General features: G+C 51.3%; 3 protein-coding genes across 3 annotated transcripts in view; 1 reads left to right on the top strand and 2 right to left on the bottom strand.

Annotated features, from left to right (window-relative positions):
* Window positions 1-15,847, bottom strand: part of LOC142024976 (uncharacterized) — a 169,847-nt gene that overhangs the window by 97,459 nt on the left and 56,541 nt on the right. The window lies entirely within an intron of this gene.
* The window catches only part of LOC142024740 (uncharacterized), a 372,768-nt gene that overhangs the window by 327,550 nt on the left and 29,371 nt on the right, over window positions 1-15,847 (top strand). The gene's annotated exons all lie outside the window — the stretch shown is intronic.
* Window positions 4,056-15,078, bottom strand: LOC142024979 (zinc finger protein RFP-like). Its single transcript, XM_075017376.1, is given in 9 exon segments — window positions 4,056-4,886; window positions 6,462-6,482; window positions 7,269-7,289; window positions 10,061-10,173; window positions 10,813-10,835; window positions 11,383-11,613; window positions 12,174-12,269; window positions 14,706-15,020; window positions 15,022-15,078. Coding segments are annotated over 9 exon segments (1,389 nt in total). The 3' UTR covers window positions 4,056-4,374.

The following is a 15,847-nucleotide window of genomic DNA, read 5'->3' as shown; positions in this document are numbered from 1 at the left end:
GGAGTGCCCGGGGGGTGGGGTGAGGGGTAAAGGACGGGGCAGGGAAGGATTGCCAGGGGAGCGGGGGAGGAGAGGGAGTGGTAGTGGAGTGGGGGTGAGGGAGGAAGTGCAGTGGGGTGGGGGAGGGGAGGGAGGGCCAGGTGAGTGGGACAAGGGGGTCGGTACTAGGAAAGCAGATTGGAAGATTTGTCACTGATTGGTGACGGAGCCTTGTCTATACTATGTCAGGCGCCCATCTGTCCCATATCGGGTGGAACAGCCCCGTATTTTGGGGGCCAGAAAGGCATCCCAGCTTATCGTTTAAAAGGGGCTAATTGCCCTGTATTCCCACACACCCCCGCTGGCTGACTGGGAGCTCACCCACGGCTGCTGCCAGGTTCCCAGCTCCCCACACCTCAGTGGAGCCGGGAAGAGCCGCCCCCACCCCCATATCTCCCTGTCCTGTGTTTGGGATAGGGAGATACGGTCACCCTAATACCAGGGAAAGAGTCACCTGTTCGGGGCTGATTTTCTGGGTTCGATTCTGCGCACCCGGTAAAGACGCACGAAATCAAACTCTCTGGAGCTGACAGTCGACCCCTGAACTCCTCCATATCGCGAGGAGTAAGGGAGATCGACGGAGAGTTTCTTCCATCCACTTCCCTCTGTGTAGCCGGCCAGGTAAGTCAACTGCAGAGAGGTCGAGTCTAGCTCCGCAACTGCAGAAACTAGAATTGTGTATCTGCCATTGACTTAACTCCCAGTGTAGACCGAGCCTGGGAAGTGGGGACCACACACAGGGCTGATCAGAGCTCAGTGCTGCAGACTGGCAGTAGGGGGCGCTCTGACCTCGCTAGTGCCAGTGGTTGAGGAGAACTGACAGCCAGGGCTGTTTGGCATCCTTAAAAATCTCACAGCGCTGCTTGAACAGGGGCTCTGAGTGTGCCCAGAGTCCAGCCTGGGTGACTGCAGGTTGCCTCCTGCAGGGCCAGGCGGTGTGGGGTTCATCTTCCACCCTTCCCTTCAGACATCCTGCAGCCGTGTGGTGCGCTGCTGACCAGCCGGTGTATTTCCCTTCAGAGGCAGCTGCATTTCAGTGGGGTGGGGGGGAACGATTCCGGTAGGTCAGTGTTTCCTGAACTAATTTGGCCACAGAGCACTTTTGGGCTTGGAATATATTGATGGACCACAGACAGGCTGGGCCAGCGGAGAGGGAGATTCATACCCAAAAATTGCTGCCTGTAATTCTCCAAAGCTGATTTTAAAAAGTTCCAGGTTTTAGATGCCTTTTATTTTACAAAGAACAAAAACTAACAAGAGAAAATTATCTGAATGAACAACTGATGTCCTTCTGATAGGAGGATGTTTAGCAATCGTATCATTAAGCATAAAAATTAAATATTAAGTGCAAACCCAGAATAAACATCATTATGGCAGCCAAAAGAAGGACGCTTAGTGTCGTTCTTTTGTACAAAAATAGAAAAAACAAGTGTTTAAAAAAGGCCTGTCCTTCCTTCAAGCTTAAAAGACAGATTTGTGAAAAAGAAACGCAAAACAAATTAGGTCTGAAGAAATATGTTTAAATGTTGTAGTTTTATAATCTTGTTATTTTTACAGACAACCACTGGAAAAAGAAAACAAGTGCCACCTGACAGGTTTTTTTAATGGGAGGAGTGTTTCTGCATCTCTCTTTCAGCACCAGTCAGATGACTATACTATTATGACTGTGTTATAAATAATAATGTACCTGCAATCTAAATAGTATTCAAATACCTTTGTGACTGTAGTGCCAGTTCTAAGCCTCAAAATCAGAACACGAATAACAAAAAATCCTCACAGCATTATTTAATGGGAGGAGTGTTTCTGCATCTCTCTTTCAGCACCAGTCAGATAATGACTGTACTATTATGAATGTGTTATAAATAATAATGTACCTACAATCTAAATACTATTCAAATACCTTTGTGACTGTAGTGCCAGCTCCATGCCTCAAAATCGGAACACGAATAATAAAAAATCCTCACAGCATTATTTTTCTAAATCTCTCATGGTTGTTTTTGGGCCTGATTCGTGGCTTTTGAACCACTGGGGATGGCAATGCCAGAGTGGTGTAAATAAAGGGACCTGGGTGAGAATGAGAATCCAGCCCGTTGTCATTCAAATTGGCAGTGTCCCTTTAACATGGTGGCCAGGTTTGCAGTCAGTGGGGGTGTGTCTACGCAGCAAATTTACTGCGGAATAACGGCCACTATTCCCAAGTAACTTTGCGAGTGTCTGCACAGCAAAACCACAATTGCAAAATTATTTCAAAATAGCGAAGGGCTTATTTCAAATTTGGTCAAACTCTTTCCATGAAGAACAGGGCCCATTCCAAACTAGGGGCTGTGTAAACAGGAGGACGGCCTATTTCAAAATGAGCTACTATGGAACATTTATTCTGAAATAACTTTGCTGTGTAGATGTGGTATTTCAGACTAGAGCCTCTGGAAGCCGTGCTTTCAGGGACTCTAATCCACTATAGGCTGTACTGTGTGTGGAGACACTATTTGGGAATAAGTTTTGCTTATTTTCCGTGAGGCGTGGATGTGTTATTCTGAAATGTTTTTGTAAGGAATATGCCAGCAGGAACTCAATGCTGCTGAAGGGTGGGAGGAATGTGTCTCCCAGAGATCATTTGCATGAGAATGCAAAGGGGTGCATTTCTGATACCTGACAAACAAAGAGTGATGGGTAGCAAGGAAGCAGTGAGATTTTGTCTATTGTAAACACATTGCTGTAGAATCACGATTTATGCGAACACTCAGTATGAGAATTGTGAAATCTCACCAATGCTCCAAGTCATTGTCGGGGACAGGGCAGTCGATATAACTGCAAAAGACATGGATTAAACAGAGCTCCCTGGTTGGAAGCATTATAAAGTAAATGTGCAGGGGGTGGGGGGTATGGTTTGACCCAGGTTGGTGAGTGCCTTGGCCCTGCCCATGTCTTGGCCCTATAGCTGTAAGTTTGCTTTGAGTAGCCCTCTCCTGTGTTAAAAGTGCTGGATACTGATGTTTTTAGGAGACTCCACTTTGGTGGCTACCAAGTGTTGAAATTACAGGGGGGCAGTTGAGGCCACCAAGAGCTGAAATCATCCATGGCGCTGAATGGTGTGACAGGTGGGCAGCTGGTAGGAGGAGCAGTGGATGGCAGGACTGGCGGGTGGCCGGGAGGAGGAGCAGCGGATGGACAGAAGGCACGACCCATGGACGGCTGGTAGGAGCAAGCAGAACGCCGGACAGGCGCAAACGTGGCCTTGTCTCAGGTTCCGTGAGGGAAAGCATCAGCGTGAGGTGTCAGTGCCCACAGGGACTGGACCAAGTTGTAAGTGGGGCATTTGAAGTGGGGGTACGGAGAAAGTTGGGTGTGTGGATTGGCTGGTCACAGTACTGGACTGGAGAGCCTGAGAGGCCAAGGACACTGCTCAATGCATCTGAGCTGGGATAGTTACTTGAGAACTGGTTATGAACTCTGGGTGTGGGATTTTCCCAAGCTTATGCTAATTGACTTTTCTGCCTCTTTTATTGAAAGTCCCTTTCTCCACTCAGACTGTGTGCTTGCGAGGGGGGAAGCGTTGCCTCTCCGAGGCCCCCAGGGGTGTGTGACCTTCCCAGGCTACTGGCTGGGGGCTTGACCCGGTTCTGTGTGAGATGGATGAAAGGAACCCCTCGATGTTGAACCCGGCCCTGGCTGCTGCCATTTCCTTCCGGCAGACGGGTAACAACAATACAAATATCTGAGCTGAATAAAGAGATTCAGCAAATCACCAGACACCTCCCTTGGCCTAGTTGGCAGAAGATTTGGTACAAGCAGAGAAGAGCGGTGGCCATCATATTATGCATGTTCATTTTATACTCCAGTAATGTCTCACTTCAGCAGAGGGCCGTGCCGGTCTGTTCCCTGTTGGGGCTGGGGGGACCCCACTGAGCAGGAACCAAACTCTCCACTCTGCCCCCAGCAACTGATGCCGGGAAGTGAAAAAGGACCAAACACATCAGAATTGTCTTTCCTGCTTTATTTACTGTAAATACCTGACAGACCCCAGTGAGATCTTAGGACACAGATTGGTACAAATTGCATCCAGCTCTTCCCACGCCCCCCACTCTCCGGCGACCCTCATTAATTAATTGTGTCCTGCCCCCGCAGCAGCCTCTCTGTTAGTTCTGCCCCTGCCCAGCCCCACATCTGCCCCTCAGGGCCCCTCCTGCAGCCCCAGGGGCTCATCGCTCTCCCCCTCCTGTCCCTGGGGCTGCAGGGAGGGAGGAGAAGGAGCATCCAGGGGTCATAGAGCTGAGCCAGGGGCTGGTAGATGTGAGTCCTCCAAGCTCACAGAAACTGAGGCTAGAGAGGCTGATTTCAGGGACACAGTCGGAGCTGGGATCCTGGACACACCCAGAGCCAGGGCCGGATTCTCCCCCCAGGGACGGAGCCTGGCGGGAAAGTGAAGATCGGGGCCTTGGCACCAGCATCGATAAATGTCACCTGCCCCCGATCACAGTCCAGACACACCCGGATCCTGCGGGGGGCCCGGCCCAGAGGCAGGGGGGTCATAGGGGAGGTGAGAACCTGGAACTCACCCCACCACCCCACAGCCCAGATCCCCCCCTCAGGGCTGAGGCTGATCTCTCCCTTCCTGCTCACAGACTCTCTGGCCACCCCCAGAGCCCAGGACCACCTATCTCCCACCTCCACCTCCCAGCAATGTCTCCCCGAGGTGAACCCCTCACAGCCCAGCACACAGGGCTCAGTGTCGAATCTCTCCGGGTTGTCGGGCAGTCGCTGCCGTGTACGTTCCCATCTCACACTTTTCCCACCCTCAGACAGGACGAGGTGGGGATGAGCCGTGTCTGGATCCAGAGTCACATTGGCTGCAGGGGAGAGAGAATCAGAGCGTGAGGGGCAGAGCTCAGCCCTGGGGGAGGGTTTGATGGTCAGTGACAGAATCGGGCCCAGCTGGAGAGTGACTCGGGGAATCTCCTTCCCCCAGGCTGTGCCCGACAGCTCGGAGATCTCAGCCCAGGGCTGGGGAGAGTCACTCAGAGGCAGGGACGGGTCAGGGACAGGGTGAAAGGATCGGCTAGGCCAGGTCTGGGGCTCAGGATCTTTCCCCTCCTGCCCCCACCTCTCCCTGGGGAGGGACTAGAGACTGGGAGCCCCGGTAGACGGTTCAACTCAGTGACCACTGGCAGAGCTCCCCTCCCCCCAACACACCTTAAATCTCCCTGTGCCCAGCTGCCCCTGGGCTGGACTTTGCTCTGGGGCCTCCCCACTGCACCCGGCCTGCTGGGAAATGTCACAGCTCAGACAGCAACAGACCCCCTATACCCGTGTTGAACCTGCCCTGAATATCACAGCTCAGCAGCAGAGGAGTCCATTAGCCTGGGGCAGGGCGGGAGGAGTTAACACACAGGAGGGGGTTTGATGGTGGAATGGACAAAAGCTACGAGTGTGGGGGAAAAAGGGGGATGAGGTTTCTGTGGGCCCCTGGGCCAGAATATGTGGGAGCCCCTCCCCCCTCCTGCCTGCAGTGCCCAACTCCTCATGCTTCTGTCACAGGAATAGGGTCAGGGCACAGGGCAGGTCCCTCTACACCTACCCAGTGCTCCAGCTGAAGACTGGGCAACTCCCTCCCCCTGACTGCGCTCCCTGGCTGGAGTGCTGGGTGGGTGGAGCAGGACAAGCCCAGCAAGCCCCCAGTCCCTGACCCGCTCTCTGGCAGCAGTGCTGGGGGGCAACAGGCAGAGCTGGCCCAGGCTCATAGATGCCCATTTTTCCTGGGCCCCACAATCAGCCCTGGGGCCTGTCCCTGTTCTCCCAGTAGCTAATTACCCATTGCAGAGGGAGGGGGAGTGTAGAACAGCGGCTGGTGGAAAGAGGGAGAGGGCCATGCTAGCGATGGGAGGAAAGTGATGCCCTGTGTACCAGAGACAGGCGCAGGCTGGGATCATGGTGGATGCGGAGAGGCAAAAAGAAAGAAGCTCCCAGCTCTGCTCACAGGCGCTCCCCAGGGGTGTGTAATGGCCCCAGGAGAGCCCCTGCCTCTGATCCCGGCTCCGTCCCTCTGCTTGTGTCTGCAGCAGGGATCACCCACACACACAGTCCCTGTCACCCCGTCAGGGTGGGGCCACTGCAGAGCTCATGGCTTTCTTCAGAGGGGAGAAGGGGAAGGAGAGAACGGAGAGGGGATAGGTCACATCTGCACAGGGTGATCAAACAACTGCCCCCAACCCTATTCCAGCTGAGCATTTCCCCCATTTTTACAAGTTACGCAAACCCCTCCAAAACGCAAAGCAGGTAAATGAACAGCCAATGTCTCATATCGCAACAGAACTGTAAAAGTGACACTGAAAATGGAAAACTTCCACACAAATGAAAGAAGCTCCCGCAGGAGGATCTGATTTGGGACAAACATTTCTTGTCAGTGGAAGGAGAATGACACTTACCGATTCCCATATGCGGTTTGCCTAAAGATGAAAGTGACACACACACGTTAGGGGTTTCCCACTTGTAACGTTTTTATTTCCCTTTATCACCACCACAGCAGTTCCGACTGAGGAATTATTTCCACACACTCTCCCCTGAAGGAGCTCAGACTGGACAGGTTGCGTTTAGGGTTTTCCTGTCCAACCCCTGCCCTCCCCTTTCCAGTAATGGAACCGGTCTGTGCCCCTTCCCCCCACTGCTGAACAACTGGCTCCGCAGAAGACCTTGGGCTGAAAGCGGAGCCGGGGAAGGAGCAGAGTTACATCTGGGAACGGAGCTGCACTGGGGGCAGACTGGAGCTGTGTCTGGGATAGGAGCTGGGCTGGTGGTTGACTGGGAGTAGGAGGTGCTCCCTCCCCACCCCCACGTGGGCTGGTCTGGGCCTCCCAAACATTGCTCCATGTACCCCTTGGAGGGTGGGTCCCACTGTTTGGGGGTCACTTGACGAAAGGATCTCGTCGACCCTTCTGGCCTTACGCTCTGTGTCTCTGTTACTGAACTGCCCATCAGTTTTTCAGATTAGCTTTTGGTGGGAAATCCATCTGGTGTAGTCGATCCCCACATTTTACAAAGTTACCCTCAAAACAACCCACACCTCCAAACAGAGTGGGAATAATAAAAGAGCACGTCTGCAAACAAACAGAAAAGGGATTTGCTTGCAACAAGATAAACTTAATGCAAACAGCTCCACACAGTTAAACAAACCCCCCACAGGAGGAGATGATTTTCTTTCAAAAACTTCTCAGAGGAAGGAGAATGACACTTACTTATTTCTGCATTCAGTTTGTCTGAAATGGAAGAGAAATAAATGTTATATATAATATAGATGCATGTGTCTGTCAGGCATTTCCCTTTTCTCATGTGTGATTTCTCTTTGTCATCAACAAAACAAAGACGACAGAGAACTCAACATCCCAGACAAAACCATTCAGTGCTCCCTTCTGGTCTTAAGCTCTGTGATTCTATTGCTCTACCAGTTTTTCAAATTAGCTTTTGCTACAAAATTGATCGAAAGTGGTGCTTCCCCACATCTTGGTCCTGCCGAGAGGGCAGGGAATTGGACTTAATGACCTCTCGAGGTCCCTTCCAGTTCTGGGATTCTACTGTATATTTTAGAGAATTTGTCTCTGTCTGTTCAACCAAGAACTCCTCCTAAATGGGAAGAGGTAGGACCTCCAAATTGAGCATATGGATTCCTCTTATCAGAACTTAAAGCAATATAAGGGTTTGGTTGTGCCAGGAAAATTAGACGTCCCTGGAATGGGATTTAGTCTCATAAAACCAAACAGGATCACCGAATTAAGGACAGTCCTCAAAATTAACATAAATGAGTAAATGTTGAAAGAGACTGAACCAAGATGAGCCAGAAAAATTTAGGATGAACCTGGAATAGTTTTTAATTTTTTTCAATAAGCCTTTCAGAAATTTGGAGGAATGTTCTGCTTCAGCACAACTAAATCAATGCTTAAGGCTTGAAAACTAAAAGAAAATGTTATTGGAAACCACAATAACTGCTGCCCTTTTTTGTTAAAACACTGAATGAAAAGAGAATTTAAAGCAACAAAAAATAAATATACACTTCATGAAATTCCCCTCTCTAAAATGTGCTGAGAAATTCAATGGAAATATGTTAACAATCCCTTTTTTTAAAAAAAAAAATCCATAATCAAATTTAACTTCCACAAAACATCATTGTAATTTTGAAAAACACAATCATTTCAATAAAGTGTGAACCTTTTCCGCTTATTTTCAAACAACCCCTAATTGAGTTAAGGGCCTGAGCAATGCTGGATAAATCTGCTAGTCAATATGTAATTGAGATGCACAGAACATTTCAGCTCTCATAAGGTTAATTAGAGCATCAGAGGGGAAATGCAGCATGACCTGCCTGTGCCCCAGGAGAAGGGAACCGGGCAGTACCTCTTTCTATGTGTTTGTCATTTCTTACTCTAATGGTAACACGACATGATCCATTGTTTACAGTCAAGCCCTGAAATACAGTCACATCTGCTCTGATCCTACTGACAGAGATCGAAAACTCCAAGATCTCTACCAAACATTCAGAAACCTGAGTTACCCACCAGGAGAAATAAAAAACAAATTGTCAGGGCAGGACAAATTCCCAGAAACCGACTTCTCCAAGACAGGCCCAAAACAGCCAAGAACAGAACACCACGCGTGCGCCTACACTAGGCACTAACTTTGAAGTTAACTTTGATGTTAGGCACTACATCAAAGTAGCCTGCAGAGAGTCTACACACATTTTTTTCCCTTCCTTCCAAGCCCTTACTCCATTCCTGAGGAATAGAGCAGTGTCCTACTTCAAAGTTTAACTTAGAAGTAGGGTGTGTGTAGATGCTCTACTTCAAAGTTATTTTTGTAGTGTAAACACAGCCCAGTTGTCATTACCTACAGCCCCCAACTCAAACCCCTGCAACGCATCATTAAAGACCTACAATCTCTACTAAATCATGATGCCACGCTCTAGAAGGGTCTAGGTGACAGGCCTGTTCTTTCCTATAAACAACTTCCCAACCTTAGGAGGATTCTCACTAGAAGCCACAGGCTATACCACAATAATACTAATCCTGGAACTTTTCCTTGCAACAAGCCCCATTGCCAACTTTGTCCACAGATCTATTCTGGAGACACCATCACTGGACATAACCACGTTAATTACAGAATCATGGGCACATTCTCCTGTTCCTCAACTAACATCATATATGCCATCGTCTGCCAACAATGCCCACACACCCTGAATATAGGACAGACGGCAAACACTCTTCCACAAAGAATGAATAGACATAGAACAGACATCAAACAACTCCAAATACACAAACCTGTCAGACAGCACTTTAATGGAGTGGGCCATCCTGTTTAAGACCTGAAAATTTGTGTTCTATTGAAAAGGGACTTTAACAAGTGTCTATAGAGGGAATACTCAGAACTAACATTCATATTCAAATTCAACACGTTAACACGTGGTTTGAAGAGGGACAGCAATTACCTGACCCATTATAAGGACTCTTTTACCTACTTTGATGTTTTATCTAACTCTTAACTTCCCCACCTTACACACACACACACACACACACACACCCCGTCCCTCTGCTCTTCTGATTTGCCAACCTGGATAACAATTTTTCTGATTTGTCAACCTTGATAACAATTTTTGGACCTCTGTGCTTTATACATTGACTCTGCTCTGGTATGGCTGTGATCTGAAGAAGTGGGTTTGTCCCATAAGAGCTCGTCACCTAATAAGTTATTTTGTTCATATGTAAAGTGCTACATGACAGCTGTTTTGTTTTTACAGAGTACAGACTAAGACGGCTACCGCTCTGTCTCTAATGGTAACTGTAATGGCACAAGATGCTTTTGGAACAAATAAGATTAGTGATTAATCAACCTGAGTGTGGTGGACCCTGATTTTGTGCCATTCTCACCCAGTAATTAATTAGAAGCACAACCTAATTGTGAACCAATTGAGCAGAGCCCTTTGCATTCCATTGTCCCAGATGCTTAACTCACTTTCCCCTCCTAGAACCCTTGTAGGTACCTTTGAACTTGCTCAGAGTCTGAGAGAGAGCAATAGTTTTCATGGAGAAACCACTGACTTGTCCTTCCAGTTCAGGGGAAATCTCTGGCGGCTGGAACTTCCCCTTCTCACACCTGGACAGAAACAACGTCAGATGGTGCTACGGCATTTAGTGACTCAGTTCTTCAGTTCTTGCCAGTGAGTCTCTGCTCTGAGGGGCTGGGAGTTAGAATCCCTCGGCCTCTCCCAGCCTGAGAGCAGGTGCAGCACAGCCCAGGGCCCTGCAACATTCCCCTCGCAGGCCCCATTCAGATTCTAGAACTACGGCCTGGAGAGACCAGCTCTGGGGACAAAAGGGGAATTGCGTCTCCATGGCCCATTCACGCCTTGGCCTCCAGGCTCTGAGGGACAGGATGCTGCCAGTGGAAGTGCTGTACAAATCTGCCCACTAGGAACTAGACTCAGACACCAATTCACCCAGTGCCCAGCAGTGACAAGCCGATGTTCCAGCCTCATAGTCCTGGGGCAGCCGGTCCCCCAGGGAGGTGACACCTTTAGGAAACACTTGAGGTCAGACTTTGCCATTGAGGGGATAATTGGAAAGTCTGTGCAGGGGTGAGACCCTCAGGCTGGAGGTAATCAGGGATATTTGCAGCTTGGATGTGACCTGCCCCTAACATCTCACTGTAGAGCCCTGGGGAGATTCGGTGCTATCATCATCTCTCAGCTCTTTCCCAACACTGGGAGGTGGGAGGGGAGTGAGATCCTCGTACCTGCTCAAGGTGCTTCTGACGTCCTACAGGGGAAGAAGAGAAAAGAGTCTCAGTCCCACACAACACACACAGGGGATCCTGGGAAGGGATTTTGTAAATTTGGGGAAGAGGGGCCCCAGGGCCATGGATTCCCTGAGCTACTGGGGCTTTGCCATCTCTAACATCTCTGTGTCTATAACTCGAGACTTCTGACTGCTGGACCCCAGAGCTTATGATTCAGGCACCTCCCTTCCCTGTGAGGGGAGCTGGGATGTTTGTAACCATCGGCACCAGCTTCCACTTCTCCCAGGGGATGCAGAACCTCACTCCCACTCCACCCCCTCTTTCAGTGCCACACTTTGCCCCACCTCTTCCTGCCCCCACACTTCCTCTTCCCCACCTGTGCCCATCCCCCTCCCCCAGCACACCCTGGACTGATCCTTTCCTCCCCCCAGCTGACTGTGGCAGGCAGGACATGCAGGGAGAAGTGGAGGAGCTGTGGCTGGTGGGTGCAAAGCAACAGCTATTTTTTTCTCTGGGATCTCCAGCCCTGGGGCTCACACAGAGTCTCTGTGTCTCCCTCAGTCTCACCTGCAGGAATTCACTCGCTGGCTTCTGACACTTCCCCTCCAGCTCACCCATCAGCTCACTGAGACGGGAAATCTGCGCAGAGAGTTCACTGACACTGTCATTCTGGATCCTCACAATCTCCTCCTCCAGCTTCTCCAGCCGGGCCAGCAGGAGTCGCTCTTGTTCCTCCAGGAACTGCCGCAGCTGCTGGAATTCCCACACGATTTTCTGCCTCTTGGTTTGTGTCTGTTTCTGTAGGAAGACAGGGGAAGGGCTGGTCAGGGACACGGGTGGAGCCTGGGCCCTGTCATGGGGAGCTGAGTGCACAGGAGGGAGAACGTCTTTGAAAATCTTAATATCTGACTTTTGACTCTGTTCTGTGCACACAAGGCAGAGGATTCTCTCTGAAAGGGAGGTTGCCAAGCGAGTCGTCTTAGCGTATTCTGTCATTCATTGGCTCTGGGAGTTCAGACCCTGAGCAGCAGGAGGCCGGGCTCAGCACTGCACTGACAGAGATGCTAGTGGATAAAAAAGAAACGAACGCGTTTGAAGAAAATGAGCAGACACAGCAGGCACCACTTCCTGGGACAGTCAGTTCCCTTGGGGAGGATTTGTGGAAAAGCCGGAAGTGATAGACATTAACTCATCCCCTGCAATTGAAATTTAGGGCTTGTCGACACACGGCTCTAACCCAGCAAGCCCCAATCACAGAGACACTCATGATCCCACCTTCACCAAAGCCACACAGGAGTCTGCCTCCAAACAGACCTCCCTCTGCCAGCTCCTCATGGTTCATAACAATCGGCACTTACCAGATACTCCCGGATTTTCCCCTCTCTTGTCACTTTCAGTCCCAGCAGCTTTTCTCTCTCTTCTCTCAGAGTCTTCAAACGGGCCTGGATTTTTCCCTGAGGAAACAGAAAGGATTTGGGAGGTTTTACTTTGGTTGAGAGGGGGTTGGAGCTGGGTGTTTCCCCCAGGATTCAAGATAACTTTTAGTTTTATTTGCTTGGTGACATCCGGACTCCCCGGGAGAGGACACGTTATTAGTGCAGACCGAGGGCTGGTCACAGCCAGACATGTTACAAATTCACGTTAGGGCTTTTTAGTAATTTGTGAGAGATCTGGGTTATGCCCAAGCTTTGTGGGTACTTGCAAACTGCTGAGTGGTGCAGCACATTCCAGGGCACTGGAGTCACATGGGGGTGAATCAGCTGCTCCATCTGAGCCCCGTTATGGGTGGGCTGAGGGCACCTGAGGCCCACACAGTGTTCAGCCCAGTGACCTCCTCTAGCGCCGGCCGCAGCATCTGAGTTTAACCCCTCGTGGAGCTGCACAGGAATTGAGCATCCCAGTGGGAACCTCCTCTCCCTGCTAGGGCTGGGGCCTTCAGCAGCGCATCTTTCCCTCCCAACAACTGCTCCTCTTCACTGCTCAGTGCTGGTGAGAGGGCATCACAGCCTAGTGGTTATGACACTGAAATTGGCCTTGGAAAATTGGGTGTTTATACCCAGCTCGGCCACTGACCTGCTGAGTGGGCTTGGACAAGTCACTTCCCCTCAGGGTGCCTCAGTTTCTCCTCCCACCCTTTGTCTGTCTTGACCAGTTAGAGTGTAAATGGCTCAGGGCAGGGATTGTCCCTCACCAGGTTCTGTGCAGGGCCCTGCACAATACAGGCAGATCTCATCTGGGGTCTGTAGAAGCTGCTGAGGTGCCAATTTCAACAATAAACCCTGTGATAGAATTGGCAAGAAGAGCCTGAAGGCAGCTCTCTCACCTAGAGCAGCCTGTGGCTCCTGTGAGTCAAACCTCACAGACCATCGAACAGCTCCCGGTCTGTGCAGAGTGCCCATGGGTCCCTGGGGAGCAGGGGTTGAAAGGGATCCCACTCCCATTTTACGTGGGCCGCCCAGCACAGCCGCTATAAAAGGCAGGCAGCCAGTAAAGACCCACGTGAAGCCAGCTGCCTTCTGCAAAGGTGAGTGAGTGAGGGCTGGGGGATGAGGTGGATGGGGTGAGATGGGGGACTGGAGATGCCTGTCTTGAGTGAGGCGGATGGGGATGGGGTAAGAGCAGGGGGCTGGAGGTTCCTGGCTTTGTGGGAGGGGAGGGCCTCTGGCAGTTGGCTCGTGGGGCTTGTGGAGCTCAGGCAGCTGGCCCCAGCAGCGTGGGGCTTGGGCGTGTTGGGCTGGCAGGTGGGCAGTTGTCCCCAGCAGCACAGGGCTCATATGGCTGGGGCTGGCAGGTGGGTGGCTGGCCCCAACAGCACGAGGCCCAGACATCTGGCCCAAGCACCTTGGGGCTTGGGCGGCTCGGGATGGTGGGCAGGCGACTGACTCTGCCAGCGTGGCACTTGGGCAGGCGGCTGGCCTGCAGCTGGGGCAGTTGGCTGGTGGGTGAGTGGCTGGCCCTAGCAGTGCGAGGCTCGGGTGGGCGGCTCTGGCAGTGCAGGTCTTGGGCTGGCAGGTGTCTGGCATTGGCAGCTCTGGTGGCTGGCACGGGGCTCATGCAGCTGGGGCTGCACCAGGCACCTGCAAGGGGCCAGGAAAAACTATTTGTGCTCATTTTTAATTTCAAACAACATTTTTATCTCAAGTTGTTGTGTTTATTTTAAATGATGTATTTCATTATTTTGTAAAAGGGGGGTTGGATGATGGTAAAGAAGAGGTGGCTTGTGAAGGAGTCTCTCAAATCTAAAGCGGGGTGTGATGTCGAAAAGTTTGGGAACCACTGCTTTACACCAGCCCCCCCAAACCTACAGAACAAAAGGTCATTTACAAGCCCTCAGGGTAACTGCTCAGTAATGAGGAAAACAAACCCCAGAATCTCCAGCAATGGCTGCTATTAGCACCTCTAACTCTAAACAAGCACATTATTTCCAACTACTCACGACAATTACACACTCAGCAGGTTAGAACATTAAACGTAATCGGTTACAAACCATCTTTTGTTCAAAGCATCTCTAAGTTATGCATATTTATAGTCACAGCCCATTTTCCATACAGCACGGGGGGGGGGGTGTCCCTCACAAGACAAACTTAATAACAGAGAGGAAGCCGTGCTAGTCTATACACCATCAAAACAAAAAGCAGTCAAGTAGCACTTTAAAGACTAGCAAAATAGTTTAAATAGTTTCAATAGTGCTAGTCTTTAAAGTGCTACTCGACTGCTTTTTGTTTAGACAAACTTAAGAACTGCATTTGTTGCCTTTTTGCCAGGCTGGAGCATCACTAATTTGTACAGCAACTTTCAGGCCCTGAAGGCTGCACACACCGGAATGGTGCCATTGACTTGTCAGTAAAATGCAAAGTTATTATCCATCAGCCTGGACAGCAGCTCTGTACCTTGTACTCCTGGGCAGCTTCCTGGATGGGAACCACAGTGTGAGCGCGGTGAGCACGGGACTCTCTGCAGATCAGACAGATGAGGGTTTGATCCTCTTCACAGAACAGCTTCAGAGCCTCCTGGTGCTCCCCACACACCCCGTCCCCGCCTGCTGCCTTCGCTGCCTGCAAACTCAGCCGTTTGGCTATTTCTGTAACATTGGCCAGCTGCCTGTTGGGCCGGAGGCTTCTCTGCTGCACAGTCTCTCTGCACTGAGGGCAGGAGGCGGCTGGGTTGGGTCCCTCCCAGCACCGGCTGATGCAGGCTCGGCAGAAGTTGTGCCCACACTCCAGAGCGACCGGGGCTGTGAAATACTCCAGACAGACGGGACATGTGGCTTCTTCCTGGAGACTTTGCAGGGGGCTCCCTGCAGCCATGGCTCCCTCTGGGCTGGGAACAGGGTGAGTTTCACTTTCCTGAGCTCAAGAGCTGCGGCAAGTGGGTGTTTCCCTTCCTGGATCTGACTCAGGCTGTTTGCTGGGCTGGGAGGAGCTCACCGGTAACAGCGGGGCCCTGGGACTCCCACGAGCTCATTGACTGGCCTAAGCGCTCATGGGCAGCCGGAATAAATCTGTTACAGTCTTCCAGGTGCCGCAGGCTCCTGCTTGTTGTGGCTGAAACAGACTAACAGGCCCCAGCTGAAGTCAGAGCCCTGGAGGGTGTTGCGGGAAAGGGGCCACTCGGGCCAGTTTCAGGTGTGGGGAGTCACTGCCAGGGGTGCTGGTGCCTGCGGGGGAGGGCGCAGGGAGGCCACCCAGAGGGGCCGGGAGGGGCCGGGGACACCCACTTGGCAGTTACAGTTGTGGTGGGGGCAGCGCGTCTCTGGAGTGCTCCCTCCCCGCACCTGTGCTCACAGAGGCTCCCCCGGACGTCAGCCTCCCCCTGTGGCGCAGGGCAGGGGCCGGGGCCGTGTGTGTCTAAGGGGGCCGCCAGTCTGGCAGAATTCACGGCTCTGCTTGGAGGGGGACACGGGTGTTTCTTTGTCAGCATTTCTCATTATTTCGGGGTGAAATGTTCTCAGCTGCACAGAATAAAGGGCCCTAAGTGGTTTTTAAAGATTTTTTCCCTCCCTTTCACAGTTGTGGGAAATACCTGGGGGCTC

The sequence above is a fragment of the Carettochelys insculpta genome, chromosome 22, assembly GCF_033958435.1.
Source record: "Carettochelys insculpta isolate YL-2023 chromosome 22, ASM3395843v1, whole genome shotgun sequence".
Taxonomy (NCBI): Eukaryota; Metazoa; Chordata; order Testudines; family Carettochelyidae; genus Carettochelys; species Carettochelys insculpta.
Note: the sequence above shows the minus strand (reverse complement) of the source record. Positions and strands in the feature narration are given on the sequence as shown.